This window comes from Zingiber officinale, chromosome 1A (assembly GCF_018446385.1).
Source record: "Zingiber officinale cultivar Zhangliang chromosome 1A, Zo_v1.1, whole genome shotgun sequence".
NCBI lineage: Eukaryota > Viridiplantae > Streptophyta > Magnoliopsida > Zingiberales > Zingiberaceae > Zingiber > Zingiber officinale.
This window is the reverse complement of record NC_055987.1, coordinates 133,271,615-133,287,388: the sequence shown is the minus strand read 5'-3', so window position 1 is coordinate 133,287,388 and position 15,774 is coordinate 133,271,615. Positions and strand designations below refer to the sequence as shown.

Genomic DNA, 15,774 nt, shown 5'->3' with positions numbered 1-15,774 from the left:
CGGTGTTAGGATCCTTCGTACGGAGGCTAGAGAGGGGGGTGTGAATAGCCGACCCCAAATCGTCGTTTCTTTCTACAAAACGTGTTAGCGCAGCGGAAAATACAAAGAAACGAAAGAGAAGAAAACCAAACCTTAACACAAGGATGTAACGAGGTTCGGAGATTAGGGCTCCTACTCCTCGGCGTGTCCGTAAGGTGGACGAGTCCAGTCAATCCATCGGTGGATGAGCCCCCGGAGAACCGGCTAATACAATATACTCCTTGTGGGTGGAGAAACCTCGCCACAAACGTTTGCAACAGCAAACAAAGAGTACAAGAACAGTAAGAAAAGCAATACAATATGAATACAATAGCACTCTACCAATTGCTTGCTTTCTTGTCGACTGGAGGTGAAGCAGCAACTTCACAACCCAAACGCAGGTGGTCGGGTCGGAAGCTCACGCGAAGCTTGGAGGCGAGCTCAATCAAAGCTCGGTTGAGCGAAGCTTGAGGAAGAACAGTTCTAGAAGAAAGAAGAAGTCTTCGTGCGGCACCTCGACCCCTTTATACCGTGAAGAAGGCGGCGAAGAAACTGGCGTTGCGTCTGGCGGCTAGAACCTGATCGATGCGTGGACCGATCAGTAACATCTGATCGGTGCGGACCGATCGGGAAGAACTTCGTCCCCGATCGGTCCATGGACCGATCGGGGATCCCAGATCGATCCAGGCTGACCTGATCGGTCCGTAGACCGATCAGGCTTCTCTTCTCTGCTAGTTTGCCACTGATCTCCTTCTGATCGGTCTCCAGACCGATCAGATAACCATCAGTAGCATACTGATCGGTCACTGATCGGTCACCAGACCGATCAGATGACCCATGTATCATTGGATCAGTCTGCAGCCCGATCCAAACTTCTCAGCCCTAAACCTAAAGCTTCCACACCAACATCCGGTCAACCTTGACCTGTTGGTACATCATGCCTAGCATCCGGTCACTCCCTTGACCTGCTAGCACTCCCCGCTAAGTGTCCGGTCAATCCCTTTGACCCACTTAGACTTTTCCACACCAGATGTCCGATCATCCCTGATCCATCTGGATTTTCCTCTTCGTGCCAAGTATCCGATCACTCCCTTGACCTACTTGGACTTTCCAACACCAGAAGTCCGATCATCCCTGATCCATCTGGATTTTCCCTTGCCTGGGTTCACTCACCAGGACTTTCACCTAACTTCACTCACTAGGGTTTTCACACTGCCTAACATCCCAGTTAGGACTTTCTCACTGCCTAGCTTCACTCACCAGGACTTTCCAACTGCCTAACATCCCAGTTAGGACTTTCTCACTGCCTGGCTTCACTCACCAGGACTTTCCAACTGCCTAACATCCCAGTTAGGACTTTCTCACTGCCTGGCTTTACTCACCAGGACTTTCCAACTGCCTAACATCCCAGTTAGGACTTTTCCACTGCCTGGCTTCACTCACCAGGACTTTCCCCGTGCCAAGCTCCCTGCTTGGACTTCTCCAGTGCCAAGTCTCCATACTTGGACTTTTCGCGTGCCAAGCTCCCTGCTTGGACTTTTCCAGTGCCAAGTCTCCATACTTGGACTTTTCAGGTCAACCAGGTCAACCTTGACCTAGGGTTGCACCAATAATCTCCCAACCATCTATTCTTGTCTCACATCAAGAATAGAACTCTCTCACGAGTGTCAAACATCAATATGCAACTCAACTAGGTCAACCTTGACCTAAGGTTGCACCGACAATCTTCCCAAGTCAAACATCAAAATACAACTCGAGTCAAGTCACCTCGAGTCGGGTCAACCAGGTCAACCTTGACCTAAGGTTGCACCAACAATCTCCCCCTTTTTGATGTTTGACAAAACCCATAATCAAGTTAGGTTAACCCGATAACCTAACTTAGGTTTTCCAACCATCTTCCAATGTCCAATGTTCTTTCCTTGAACATTCTCTGGACATTCTCCCCTTAGGTTAACCCGATAACCTAACTTGGGTTCTCCAATAATTCTCCCCCTTTTTGACACACATCAAAAAGAATTCCAATGTTCTTCCTCGAACATTCCTTGACATTCTTCCCCTAGCTTAGGTTAACCTGATAACCTAACTTGGGTTCTCCAATGAACACTCTATCAAGGTCAAGAGTTTCTTCCTAATGAAAGTCCCATACCTTTCATTGAAACTCTTAATTTCCCCCTTGATACTAAACTCAACAATCAACTTAGTGATAATCCCATATCACTAATCCTCAAAAGTCTTAAGGAGTAAAAACTCCCCCTAAAAGTCAACTCCCCCTTGACAATTAGGTAAAACTTCCCCCTAAGGTCCACTCCCCCTTGACCATTGCACCAACAATGTCTTGGAGAGTTTCAATCCTTTAGAGATCCGAAACTCAACTCCCAAAAACTGAAATTTCAGACATCCAGTCGAATTTCAGCACATTGACACGCTATCAGACCTCACTGGATCGGTCACCAGACCGATCCATGCTTCATTGATCGCACTGGATCGTCACTGATCGGTCACCAGACCGATCAGGCCTTCACCAGATCGCACCAAGCTCTCTGGATCTTACTGGATCGGTCTGCAGACCGATCCATGCTTTACTGGATCGGTCCGCAGACCGATCAGGACTTCCCTGGATCGATCCCCAGACCGATCCAGACTCTGACAGGAGATTTCTGAAATTTCCTTCCCGAAATTCAGAAACTCCTAGAAAATTCCAGAAAATTCGAAAAATTACGAAATTTTGAGGATACATTCCTCATAACATATACTATCATGGAAAAATAGTTTTCTATGAAAATAGTTTCTATTTTTCAATCTTGATACAAAGTTCAAAAACTTTGAAATAGTTCAAGTTTAACTCAACTTTGTATCACAATATTCAATGATGAATGCTATCACTAGGAAAGCTTCATCAAGGTTTTTCAAATCAATTTTAAAATGTTTTTAAAACCATTTGAATTTAGGACCATAATCTTAGGGCTAGATGTACATGACTTGTACACAAGCTTTCCCTATGATCCTTAATTTCTTGAATTAGGGTCATCTAGGTACAAGGACTATGCACCTTGATCCTAACTCATGATCCTAATATCTCACACACATCTAAGGTGTATCAAACCACATTCAAGTCAATTTGATGTGAGATATGGATTAAGGTCAACTTAGGCTAAGTTCTCATGCATTTTCTAAACACCAATTTGATCTCAATATCAAATTATATGTTTGTCCTTAAATCAATTTCATTGATTATAATGCAAGAGATGATGACATGGCATATAATGATATCATAAGTAAAAACATGTGCCAATGTCATGATGTCATGACATAAAGTTTGAAAACTTAAATAAAGCATGACATATAAACTAGCCTAAGCTTTATCATGATATTTCAAATGATAATAAAACTAAACATGATGTCATGACATGTGAGGGCAAACAATCATGGCAAGATTTAGCATAAATAAATATACCTAGATTACCTATCTAAGTATCCTTAACCACTTTGCTAACCTAAAATTTAACCCTTGATTGCCCTAAAATGCCAGAATCCTAATTTTGACACTTCTTGAACTCTAGATTAATTCATACCACTTAAAGATCAAATTTATCCTCAAAACTTGGCATGTTTCATTTTTCCTTGAGAGTTCTCTAGATTTTCCCAAGTTGTGCCAATTAAAATCATTCTTTTCCATAATGGCACATTTTACAATTCCAAGGAGTAAATGATAATTCCATTTCATTTTCAAAGGTTCACAAAACCTTGAAAATGCTCCTTGAGTGTCAATTTCCTCAAAGTTGAGTTAACTACCCTTCTTATTGGAGTCGACACTCTCTAACCCATTTATGGGGTAGAGAAGATGCTCCTAGGAACCCAATACCTATTTGAGCTCATTGGGTTCACTAAATATTCACTAGGGATAACTTCCCTAGCAACCCTCCTAATGACCCTCTTAGGCTTTAAAGCCTTGGTCATTTGGGACTCATCAAGATCAACTCTAGGGGTGACTCCCCTTGTGACCTTGGTGGTGGTCTTCCTAGCCCTAGATTTTGTTCCATAATCGAATGGAACATTATGATAGGTGGGCTTGACCACTTGGGACTTAGGTTTGTGACCCAAACCTCTCTTGTCTTTTGACTTGGGTTTTTGACCCCTATACCCTAGAGTCAAATCCTTAAGAGCCTTTTCTAGAGAATCAAGTCTTGACCTCAAGACTTGGTTTTCTTTCTCTAATACCTCAAGTTTTGATTTATCATTTTTCTTTGAGGTATTCCTAGGCATGTGTCTAGATGATTTGGGATTTCTATCTAGATTTTCCTTAGCCTTAGATGAGTTAATTCTAGGGTTAGCATTTCTAGAATTGTTCGAATCTAGGCTAATATGCTTGGCTCCTAAACACATGTATCGATTTCTAGTGTTAACATGCTTGTCATTATTGACAATGGCAATAAGACTACTAGCATGAATCCTACTAGAATTGCAAGAATGGGCTTTAAATGTTACCTTAGGGTTTGCCTTAGCTCCCCCTTTACACGTGTTTGGCCTCTTGTCCTTGTGAGGTTGCCTCCCCCTTGGACATTGACTCCTATAGTGTCCCCGTTGCTTGCATTGGAAGCACACCACGTGCTTCTTGCTCTTGCATGTCGGGACTCCGGCTTCCTTGATCTTTGGCGCCGGTGGAGTCTTCTTAGTCTTCTTTGGACATTTACTCTTGTAATGTCCAAATTCCTTACACTCAAAACACATTATATGCAATTTACTTGAACTTAAAGTGTTTGAGTTACCTAGGGTTGAGGATGGATGGATGCTCTCTTCTTCATCCCTCCCGGAGGTAGAAGCTTCTTCTTCTTGCTCCGAACTTGAACAAGAGGAACTCTCCTCCTCTTCTTCCTTGGATGTTGAGTAGCCCTCAACTCCCAATTCGCTCCCTCCATGATGTGAGCTACTTGGCTCAATAGGCTCCTCTTCATGGCTTGAAGTGGAGCTCTCCTCATGGTACTTGGCCAAGTTATCCCACAACTCCTTGGCATTGTTGTATTTACCTATCTTACACAAAACATTAGTAGGTAATGAAAATTCAATTGTTTTAGTTACCTCATTGTTGATCGTGGATTGTTGGACTTGTTCCTTTGTCCACTTGTTCTTCTCTAGAGGCTCTCCTTCTTTATCCATTGGAGGAGTAAACCCTTCTTGTACACAAAACCAGTTCCACATATTAGTCCTAAGAAAATACATCATCCTTACCTTCCAATATGCGAAGTTGTCATTGTAGAAGGGTGGAATGGTGATGTCTTCTCCAAATTGATCCATCTCTAGCTTGTGCTCCCACGGGTGTGAATCCGATGAAGAGCGACCTTGCTCTGATACCACTTGTTAGGATCCTTCGTACGGAGGCTAGAGAGGGGGGTGTGAATAGCCGACCCCAAATCGTCGTTTCTTTCTACAAAGCGTGTTAGCGCAGCGGAAAATACAAAGAAACGAAAGAGAAGAAAACCAAACCTTAACACAAGGATGTAACGAGGTTCGGAGATTAGGGCTCCTACTCCTCGGCGTGTCCGTAAGGTGGACGAGTCCAGTCAATCCGTCGGTGGATGAGCCCCCGAAGAACCGGCTAATACAATATACTCCTTGTGGGTGGAGAAACCTCGCCACAAACGTTTGCAACAGCAAACAAAGAGTACAAGAACAGTAAGAAAAGCAATACAATATGAATACAATAGCACTCTACCAATTGCTTGCTTTCTTGTCATTTGGAGGTGAAGCAGCAACTTCACAACCCAAACGCAGCAGCTGGTCGACGACCACGCGAAGCTTCGGAGGCGAGCTCAATCAAAGCTCGGTTGAAGCAGAAGCTTCAGAGAGAAGAACAAAGTTCTAGAAGAAAGAAGAAGTCTTCGTGCGGCACCTCGACCCTTTATACCGCGAAGAAGGCGGTGAAGAAACTGGCGTTGCGTCTGGCGGCTAGAACCTGATCGATCGTGAACCGATCAGAACATCTGATCGGTGCGGGCCGATCGAAGAAGCTTCTTCGGTCCGATCGGTCCATGGACCGATCAGGAACATCCTGATCGGTCCACGACATCAGGGCTTGATCGGTCCGTAGACCGATCGGGCTTCTCTTAGTGTCACCATCGATCTCCTTCTGATCGGTCTCCAGACCGATCAGATAACCATCAGTAGCATACTGATCGGTCACTGATCGGTCACCAGACCGATCAGATGACCCATGTATCATTGGATCGGTCTGCAGCCCGATCCAAACTTCTCAGCCCTAAACCTAAGGCTTCCACACCAACATCCGGTCAATCTTGACCTGTTGGTACATCATGCTTAGCATCCGGTCACTCCCTTGACCTGCAAGCACTCCCCGCTAAGTGTCCGGTCAATCCCTTTGACCCACTTAGACTTTTCCACACCAGATGTCCGATCATCCCTGATCCATCTGGATTTTCCTCTTCGTGCCAAGTATCCGATCACTCCCTTGACCTACTTGGACTTTCCAACACCAGAAGTCCGATCATCCCTGATCCATCTGGATTTTCCCTTGCCTGGGTTCACTCACCAGGACTTTCACCTAGCTTCACTCACTAGGGTTTTCACACTGCCTAACATCCCAGTTAGGACTTTCTCACTGCCTGGCTTCACTCACCAGGACTTTCCAACTGCCTAACATCCCAGTTAGGACTTTCCCACTGCCTGGCTTCACTCACCAGGACTTTCCAACTGCCTAACATCCCAGTTAGGACTTTCCCACTGCCTGGCTTCACTCACCAGGACTTTCCAACTGCCTAACATCCCAGTTAGGACTTTCTCACTGCCTGGCTTCACTCACCAGGACTTTCCAACTGCCTAACATCCCAGTTAGGACTTTCCCACTGCCTGGCTTCACTCACCAGGACTTTTCCCGTGCCAAGCTCCCTGCTTGGACTTCTCCAGTGCCAAGTCTCCATACTTGGACTTTTCGCGTGCCAAGCTCCCTGCTTGGACTTTTCCAGTGCCAAGTCTCCATACTTGGACTTTTCAGGTCAACCAGGTCAACCTTGACCTAGGGTTGCACCAATAATCTCCCAACCATCTATTCTTGTCTCACATCAAGAATAGAACTCTCTCACGAGTGTCAAACATCAACATGCAACTCAACTAGGTCAACCTTGACCTAAGGTTGCACCGACAATCTTCCCAAGTCAAACATCAAAATACAACTCGAGTCAAGTCACCTCGAGTCGGGTCAACCAGGTCAACATTGACCTAAGGTTGCACCAACACCCGGTAAACGACCGGGTGGGAGAAGTCAAAGGCGATCAGCTGGCCGCTCGGTGATGCTACGTCGAGATGGTAAAGTCCGAACCGAGAAGCGCTCAGAAGAATCTGCGCTTGGAGGTGAACGTTGTCACCAAGAAGCTTCATGGATTGGTCTATGAAGAAAAGGAAGAAGTCCAAATTCATCCAAGTCGGACGAAGGCCACCATATTAATCATGGTCGATGGAGAACCTAAGAAGAAGGCAGAGCGGTCGTGGAGTGCGAATCATCTCCAACCCTACAGGGTCGGATGAGAGATGCACAAGTGAATACATATATTTTTGTATGTTTCCTGAACACGGGGCAAAATATGAATAAAAGCGAAGAAGACCTCTTGAGATGCGTCTTTCCCAACGGTCAAGTGGCGACCTTAAACCCTAGTCTACACCAACGGTCGAGCGGCGACCTAAAATCCTAGTTTTCATCAACGGTCGAGTGACGACCTTAACCCCCAGTTTTCATCAACGGTCGAATGACAACATTAAACCCTAGTCTTTATCAATGGTCGAGCGACGACCTTAAAACCTTATAGTCATCAACGGTCGAGCAGCAACCTTAAATGCTTGTCATCATCAACGATCGAGCGGCGACCTTAAACCATTGTCTTCATCAACGATCGAGCAATGACCTTAAACCCTCGTCTTCGTCAACGGTCGAGCGACGCCCTTAAACCTTTGTCGACATCAATGGTCGAGCGGCGACCTTAAACCATTGTCTTCATCAATGATCGAGCAATGACCTTAAACCCTCATCTTCGTCAACGGTCGAGCGACGCCCTTAAACCTTTGTCGACATCAATGGTCGAGCGGCGACCTTAAACCTTTATCGTCATCAACGGTCGAGCGACGACCTTATATCCTTGTCGACATCAATGATCGAGTGACGACCTTAAACCCTTGTCGTCATTAACGGTCGAGCGACGACCTTAAACCCTTGTCTACATCAGCGGTTGAGCGGCGACCTTAAATCGCCTAGTCTACATCAATGATCGAGCGACGATCTTAAACTCTTATCGTCATCAACAGTCGAGCGGCGACCTTAAACCCTTGTCTACATCAACGGTCGAGCGACGACCTTAAACCTCAGTCTTCGCCAAGTCTACATCAGTGGTCGAGTGGCGACGTCCCGACTGATGACCTTATTCAATAAAGTGGCAGAGATGTAACTGCCTGCCTGGAGCTGGTCGAACGTCCCTTCAATGGCAAGATCAAACAAGCTAATAGTTCGATCAGCGACCTTCTCGTTGAAAACTGTTGGAACCCCAAGGTGTTTTGATGTGATCAAACAAGTTAAGTTAGGTCATGTTTTGTCTAACCCTTTGTGTCTAAGTGTGCAAGAGCTTAGGAACACAGGAAATCGAGCGGAAGATGCGGCTAACGAGAAGGACGACATGGGGAGAGAGCCGACGGGCTCGGTGCATCTGAGGGACGAGGTGACCGCGGAAGAGTACAACGATGGACGAGAATAACGTGCGCGACGTTCGAGGGACGAGAAACCGGGAAGGAAGGCTGCTCGAGGAGAAGGCTGGAACTTGGGTTCGGACGAGCCCTATTCTGGATGGCCGAGATCACCCAAGCTCGCGGAGCCGGAGCGAAAAGACCCGGACCGAGACGAGCTGAACCGGAGAAGGAAAAAAGTCAATTCCTGTTGACTTTAGGGCTCCGGGCGCTCGAACCGAAGATGTTGACCAGTTCTAGTCAAACTCGATATGAACGTTGGGGGATAAAGTTTTATCCCCCCTGGGCACCCGGAACCCCTTCGGGGCGCCACGACCAGTGCTCTAAATATAGCACTGATCTGCACAGCTTATCAATTCAACTTGCAATCAATTTCTCCGTGCTTTACTATTCTCACTACAAAAAAATTGCTTTTTAGGGACAAATTTTGGGACGAATTTCTTAAAAAAATTCGTTGCAAAATATTTTGCGACGAATTTTGGGACGAATTTATATTCGTCCCAAAAATAGCGTTGCGAAATTTTAGCGACAAATACATAATTTTCGTTGGAAATTTTTGCGACAAATTTCAATTTTCGTCGCAGAATTCGTTGCAAATCTGCAACGAACATTAATTCGTTGCAAATTTCATAATTTTATATCTGCGACAAACAAATATTTTCGTCCCAAATTTGCAACGAAAATTTTTCGATGCAAAAAACATTACATAATTACAAATAAATACCGGCCAAAAAATGCTATTTTCTGCGTAAATTTGCGACAAAAACGGATTCGTCGCAAATCTGCAACGAATCTGGATTCGTCGCAAATTTGCAACGAATCTGAATTCGTCGCAGATTTGCGACAAATTTAGATTTGTCCCAAAAAAAAATAACCATGACTTTACAAATTTGCGACGAATCTGGATTTGTCCCAAAAGGTGTTCCTAATTTGCGACAAAAAGCTAAATTTTGTCCCAAATTTGCGACGAATTTTGGAACGAACGTGATTCATCGCAAAAGTTGTTTCTTTAATTTGCGACAAAAAAATAATTTTTGTCCCAAAATCTAGGACGAATTTTGGGTCATATTATAAATTTGCGACAAAAATTGATTTGTCGCAAAATTTGTCCCAAAAACAAAAAAAAAAATCCAAAATCTTTCTTGATTTTTCTGTTATCCTGTTTACATATTACACTTACAACATCTTTAACAAATTATATCCAATACATCCATATCCAACATCCAAAAAAATCATCCCAAAACTAAACACATCATATCCAACACATCCATATATCTTATATCCAAACAAATCATCCCAAAACTAGCACATCATATTCATATATACAAATAACCAAAATCCAAACAACAAGTTCAACAAATCATAATATCCAAACATGAAAGTTCTATCATAATCCAAACAACAAATGTAACAAGGCATCCAAAGGAAAATAAAATACATATCGTCACGTCTCAGGAGCTTCGATCGCCTTCCATGCTTCTTTTCCTGCATCAAATTACAAACAAATAATAAGTAACATTTATAACTAAAAAAATGTATCAAACGTATTAATGATATCTGTATTTAACATTTACATGCATCCTATTTCAAATATTGATATGATCGCTTCCCCAATAGAATTGTGAAATTCAACAACAAAAAAAAAATGCAAATAATGCAAATGACAGAAACCAACTAACCTTGATCATGTTATCTGTTTTCTCCTTCTTAAGCAGCTGAAGGGCTTCTTTCTTCCGGATTTTGATGTGCTCCACCTCTTCCTTCTCTCAAGTAGTAGCTTCCTGATTCACACACACTGAATTAGCATTTTTTTTAAACATCAATTCACTTTTAAGCTCAATCTCAGTTTCATACCTCAATCTTCTTTTGCTTATAAAGTTTAATTTCTTGGTTGTAATTTTCCTTCAGAGTCTTAGCAATCTGAGAAATTTGACATATGCTTGAGAACAGAGAGAAACATAAAAATTATTCAAATTGAAGATGCACACGAAAATATTCCATTTTGCTCCTCCTCATAGGGAGCTTTCTGCTCTTCTGCCATGTTCTTCCACTCCTCTCCTGCTATCTTTGAGATCTGAGGTAGGCACGCGCCATAGTATTAACAATAAGCCACCTAAGAATTCCAGCAACATATTGGGTTTTCTAAACTACATACCTCAAGGATGGTTTTCTTCTCTTGTAGCAGAGCTTCACGGCGTTCTTTCGAGAACAAGAAGAAAGCTGACATCGGATGTTTTGCTTCAAAGCATCCTTCTCTTTCCTAAACCAAAGATATACTGCATCAGTTTGGAAACCAAAATTTGATCTTTTGCGAATGATATACATTACCTTACTTTCTTGCCCTCTTTTTCAACTTCCTGTTTAGATAATCGAACCACAATAAGAACAGTATGGGTTTGGTTGATAAAAAGACTGGATGTTATGTTAAACTAATTTATTCACCTGTTGAAACTGCAAATATTGTTCCAGCAACTCCATGGCGGTCTTCTGCAAATGCTCTTTTTCCAGTAGCTTCATTGCTTCTTTCTTTCGATTCTCTTGCTTGACGACTTCCTGGTAGGCCTCCTTCTTCTTTCGTCGCCAAGGCCACCAGCGGCCATCGAGCCCCGATAGCGGAATATAGGAGGCCAGAAGATGCCTTTAATGGTCGGCAGAGGGCCAGCAAGGCATTACTCCGACAACCCACGCGTGCCGTGCAAGAAAAGCCGGCGCGACCCAGTAGCGGCCGCCGCCTTACGCCCTAGTAAGCTTGGGAAAAAAGAGAGGGGAAGAAATGCACTTTACCTGCTGGAGATCGCGACCGGAAAAGGATGCAGATGGTTGCGCTACCGCCGCCAACAAGTTGATGGAGAAGAGGAGAAAAAGAATTAGGGCAGAATAGTAGCGATCGGGAAATATTGCGACGCATTTATTTAGATTTTTGAGAATTTTAAATTTTGTGACGAACTTAACAATTCGTCCCCAATTTGGGACGAACTTCCAGGTTCGTCCCAAATTAGTAATAAATTTCAAAATTCATCCCAAATTTAGTTTTTTATTTTTTTATGTGATACTTTAAAAAATTAAAAGATGATCCTAGAGAACTCGGAATGATACGAAACAAGTTTCTATGGCTACGTATCATTGTCCTAATATTACTAGAGGGCTCAAACAAAATTTTTAACTAATACACCAATGTTTATAAATTTTTTGAACAAGATTTTAATATTTATTACTAGTTCAAAGAATAAAAATTATAAACATCTGTGTATTGGTTAAAATTTTATTTGAGTCCACTAGTAATATCAGGACAACGATACGAACCCATAAAAATTTGTTTCGTGTCATTCCAAGCTCTCTAGGGTTATCTTACAATTTTTAAAAGATTAACCTAAAAAAACATATTTTTGCGACAAACTTGAAATTCGTCCCAAATCAGGGACGAACTCAGAAATTCGTCCCTAATTTGGGACGAATTTCCAAGTTCGTCCCTAAAATCTATTTCTTAGGTTAAACTTTTAAAAATTGGAAGATGGCCCTAGCGATCTCGGAATGACATGAAATAAATTTCTTTGGGTTCGTATCTTTCTCCTGATCTCATTAATGGGGTCAAACATAATTTTTAACAAATATACCAACGATTATAAATTTTTTACCCCGAACAAGTAATAAATATTTGATTCTTGTTGTAAAATTTTATTAACATCAGTGTATTGATTAAAAATTATGTTTGGGCACATTAGAAAGATCACGAGATCAATACGAACTCATAGAAACTTGTTTCGTGTCATTCCGAGTTCTTTAGGGTCATCTTCCAATTTTTTAAAGTTTAACCTAAAAAAATAGATTTTTGCGACAAACTTGAAATTCGTCCCAAATTAGGGACGAACTTCTGAGTTCGTCCCTGATTTGGGACGAATTTCAAGTTTGTCGCAAAAGTTAATTTTTTCAAAAATCAAAATAAATACGTATAAAATATGGAAGATGGACCTAGAGAGCTCGGAATCACGTGAAACAAGTTTCTATGAGTTCGTATCGATCTCCTGATTACAATGATGGCCTCAAATATTTTTTTCACACAATATATTTAGGTGAGTGATTTATGGATATCAAAATCACCTAATCATTTTCAAACTCTAACTCTTTTTCACCAAGTCTTAAGGTTTATAGAGTCCATCTAATTATTATTATTATTACAAAATTTTATTAGTTATTTGAGGCCATCATTGTGATCAAGAGATCGATACGAACCCATAGAAACTTGTTTCATGTGATTCCGAGCTCTCTAAGCCCATCTTCCGTATTTTATACGCATTTATTTTGATTTTTGAAAAAATTAATTTTTGCGACAAACTTGAAATTCGTCCTAAATCAGGGACGAACTCAGAAATTCGTCCCTAATTTGGGACGAATTTCCAAGTTCGTCCCTAATTTGGGACGAATTTCCAAGTTCGTCCCTAAAATCTATTTCTTAGGTTAAACTTTTAAAAATTGGAAGAAGGCCCTAGCGATCTCGGAATGACACGAAATAAATTTCTTTGGGTTCGTATCTTTCTCCTGATCTCATTAATGGGGTCAAACATAATTTTTAACAAATATACCAACGATTATAAATTTTTTACCCCGAACAAGTAATAAATATTTGATTCTTGTTGCAAAATTTTATTAACATCAGTGTATTGATTAAAAATTATGTATGGGCACATTAGAAAGATCACGAGATCAATACGAACTCATAGAAACTTGTTTCGTGTCATTCCGAGTTCTTTAGGGTCATCTTCCAATTTTTTAAAGTTTAACCTAAAAAAATAGATTTTTGCGACAAACTTGAAATTCGTCCCAAATTAGGGACGAACTTCTGAGTTCGTCCCTGATTTGGGACGAATTTCAAGTTTGTCGCAAAAGTTAATTTTTTCAAAAATCAAAATAAATACGTATAAAATATGGAAGATGGACCTAGAGAGCTCGGAATCACGTGAAACAAGTTTCTATGAGTTCGTATCGATCTCCTGATTACAATGATGGCCTCAAATATTTTTTTCACACAATATATTTAGGTGAGTGATTTATGGATATCAAAATCACCTAATCATTTTCAAACTCTAACTCTTTTTCAGCAAGTCTTAAGGTTTATAGAGTCCATCTAATTATTATTATTATTACAAAATTTTATTAGTTATTTGAGGCCATCATTGTGATCAAGAGATCGATACGAACCCATAGAAACTTGTTTCATGTGATTCCGAGCTCTCTAAGCCCATCTTTCGTATTTTATACGCATTTATTTTGATTTTTGAAAAAATTAATTTTTGCGACAAACTTGAAATTCGTCCCAAATCAGGGACGAACTCAGAAATTCGTCCCTAATTTGGGACGAATTTCCAAGTTCGTCCCTAAAATCTATTTCTTAGGTTAAACTTTTAAAAATTGGAAGATGGCCCTAGCGATCTCGGAATGACACGAAATAAATTTCTTTGGGTTCGTATCTTTCTCCTGATCTCATTAATGGGGTCAAACATAATTTTTAACAAATATACCAACGATTATAAATTTTTTACCCCGAACAAGTAATAAATATTTGATTCTTGTTGCAAAATTTTATTAACATCAGTGTATTAATTAAAAATTATGTTTGGGCACATTAGAAAGATCACGAGATCGATACGAACTCATAGAAACTTGTTTCGTGTCATTCCGAGTTCTCTAGGGCCATCTTCCAATTTTTTAAAGTTTAACCTAAAAAAATAGATTTTTGCGACAAACTTGAAATTCGTCCCAAATTAGGGACGAACTTCTGAGTTCGTCCCTAATTTGGGACGAATTTCAAGTTTGTCGCAAAAGTTAATTTTTTCAAAAATCAAAATAAATGTGTATAAAATACGGAAGATGGACCTAGAGAGCTCGGAATCACGTGAAATAAGTTTCTATGGGTTCGTATCGATCTCCTGATTACAATGATGACTTCAAATATTTTTTCCACACAATATATTTAGGTGAGTGATTTATGGATATCAAAACCACCTAATCATTTTCAAACTCTAACTCTTTTTCACCAAGTCTTAAGGTTTATAGAGTCCATCTAATTATTATTACGATTAAAAACTTTTATTAGTTATTTGAGGCCTTTATTGTGATCAGGAGATCGATACGAACCTATAGAAACTTGTTTCATGTGATTCCGAACTCTCTAAGCCTATCTTCCGTATTTTATAAGCGTTTATTTTGATTTTTGAAAAAATTAATTTTTGCGACAAACTTGAAATTCGTCCCAAATCAGGGACGAACTCAGAAATTCGTCCCTAATTTGGGACGAATTTCCAAGTTCGTCCCTAAAATCTATTTCTTAGGTTAAACCTTTAAAAATTGGAAGATGGCCCTAGCAATCTCGGAATGACACGAAATAAATTTCTTTAGGTTCATATCTTTCTCCTGATCTCATTAATGGGGTCAAACATAATTTTTAACAAATATACTGACAATTATAAATTTTTTACCCCGAACAAGTAATAAATATTTGATTCTTGTTGCAAAATTTTATTAACATCAGTGTATTGATTAAAAATTATGTTTGGGAAAATTAGATAGATCACGAGATCGATACGAACTCATAGAAACTTGTTTCGTGTCATTCCGAGTTCTCTAGGGCCATCTACCAATTTTTTAAAGTTTAACCTAAAAAAATAGATTTTTACGACAAACCTGAAATTCGTCCCAAATTAGGGACGAACTTCTGAGTTCGTCCCTAATTTGGGACGAATTTCAAGTTTGTCGCAAAAGTTAATTTTTTCAAAAATCAAAATAAATGCGTATAAAATACGGAAGATGGACCTAGAGAGCTCGGAATCACGCGAAACAAGTTTCTATGGGTTCGTATCGATCTCTTGATTACAATGATGGCCTCAAATATTTTTTTCACACAATATATTCAGGTGAGTGATTTATGGATATCAAAACTACCTAATCATTTTCAAACTCTAACTCTTTTTCACCAAGTCTTAAGGTTTATAGAGTCCATCTAATTATTATTACGATTAAAAA

At 40.7% G+C, this 15,774-nt stretch overlaps 1 protein-coding gene across 5 annotated transcripts; it reads right to left on the bottom strand.

Annotated features, from left to right (window-relative positions):
- Positions 1-10,048: 10,048 nt before the first annotated feature.
- Positions 10,049-11,651, bottom strand: LOC122034047 (high mobility group B protein 6-like). 5 transcript variants are annotated; one of them, XR_006126635.1, is made up of 7 exons: positions 11,542-11,651; positions 11,200-11,395; positions 11,086-11,114; positions 10,913-11,017; positions 10,612-10,831; positions 10,437-10,538; positions 10,049-10,242 (listed from the first exon to the last, which is right to left on the bottom strand). XR_006126635.1 is itself a non-coding variant. In XM_042593189.1 (3 exons), exons 1-3 carry the CDS (start codon positions 11,272-11,274, stop codon positions 10,727-10,729), a joined length of 285 nt encoding a protein of 94 aa, XP_042449123.1. In that variant the 5' UTR covers positions 11,275-11,645; the 3' UTR covers positions 10,526-10,726. The 5 variants fall into 5 exon arrangements, 1 of the variants encoding a protein (XP_042449123.1); XR_006126636.1 differs by having other exon boundaries at positions 10,612-10,677; positions 10,746-10,831; positions 11,200-11,645; XR_006126634.1 differs by having other exon boundaries at positions 11,200-11,640.
- Between the last annotated feature and the right edge of the window lie 4,123 nt (positions 11,652-15,774).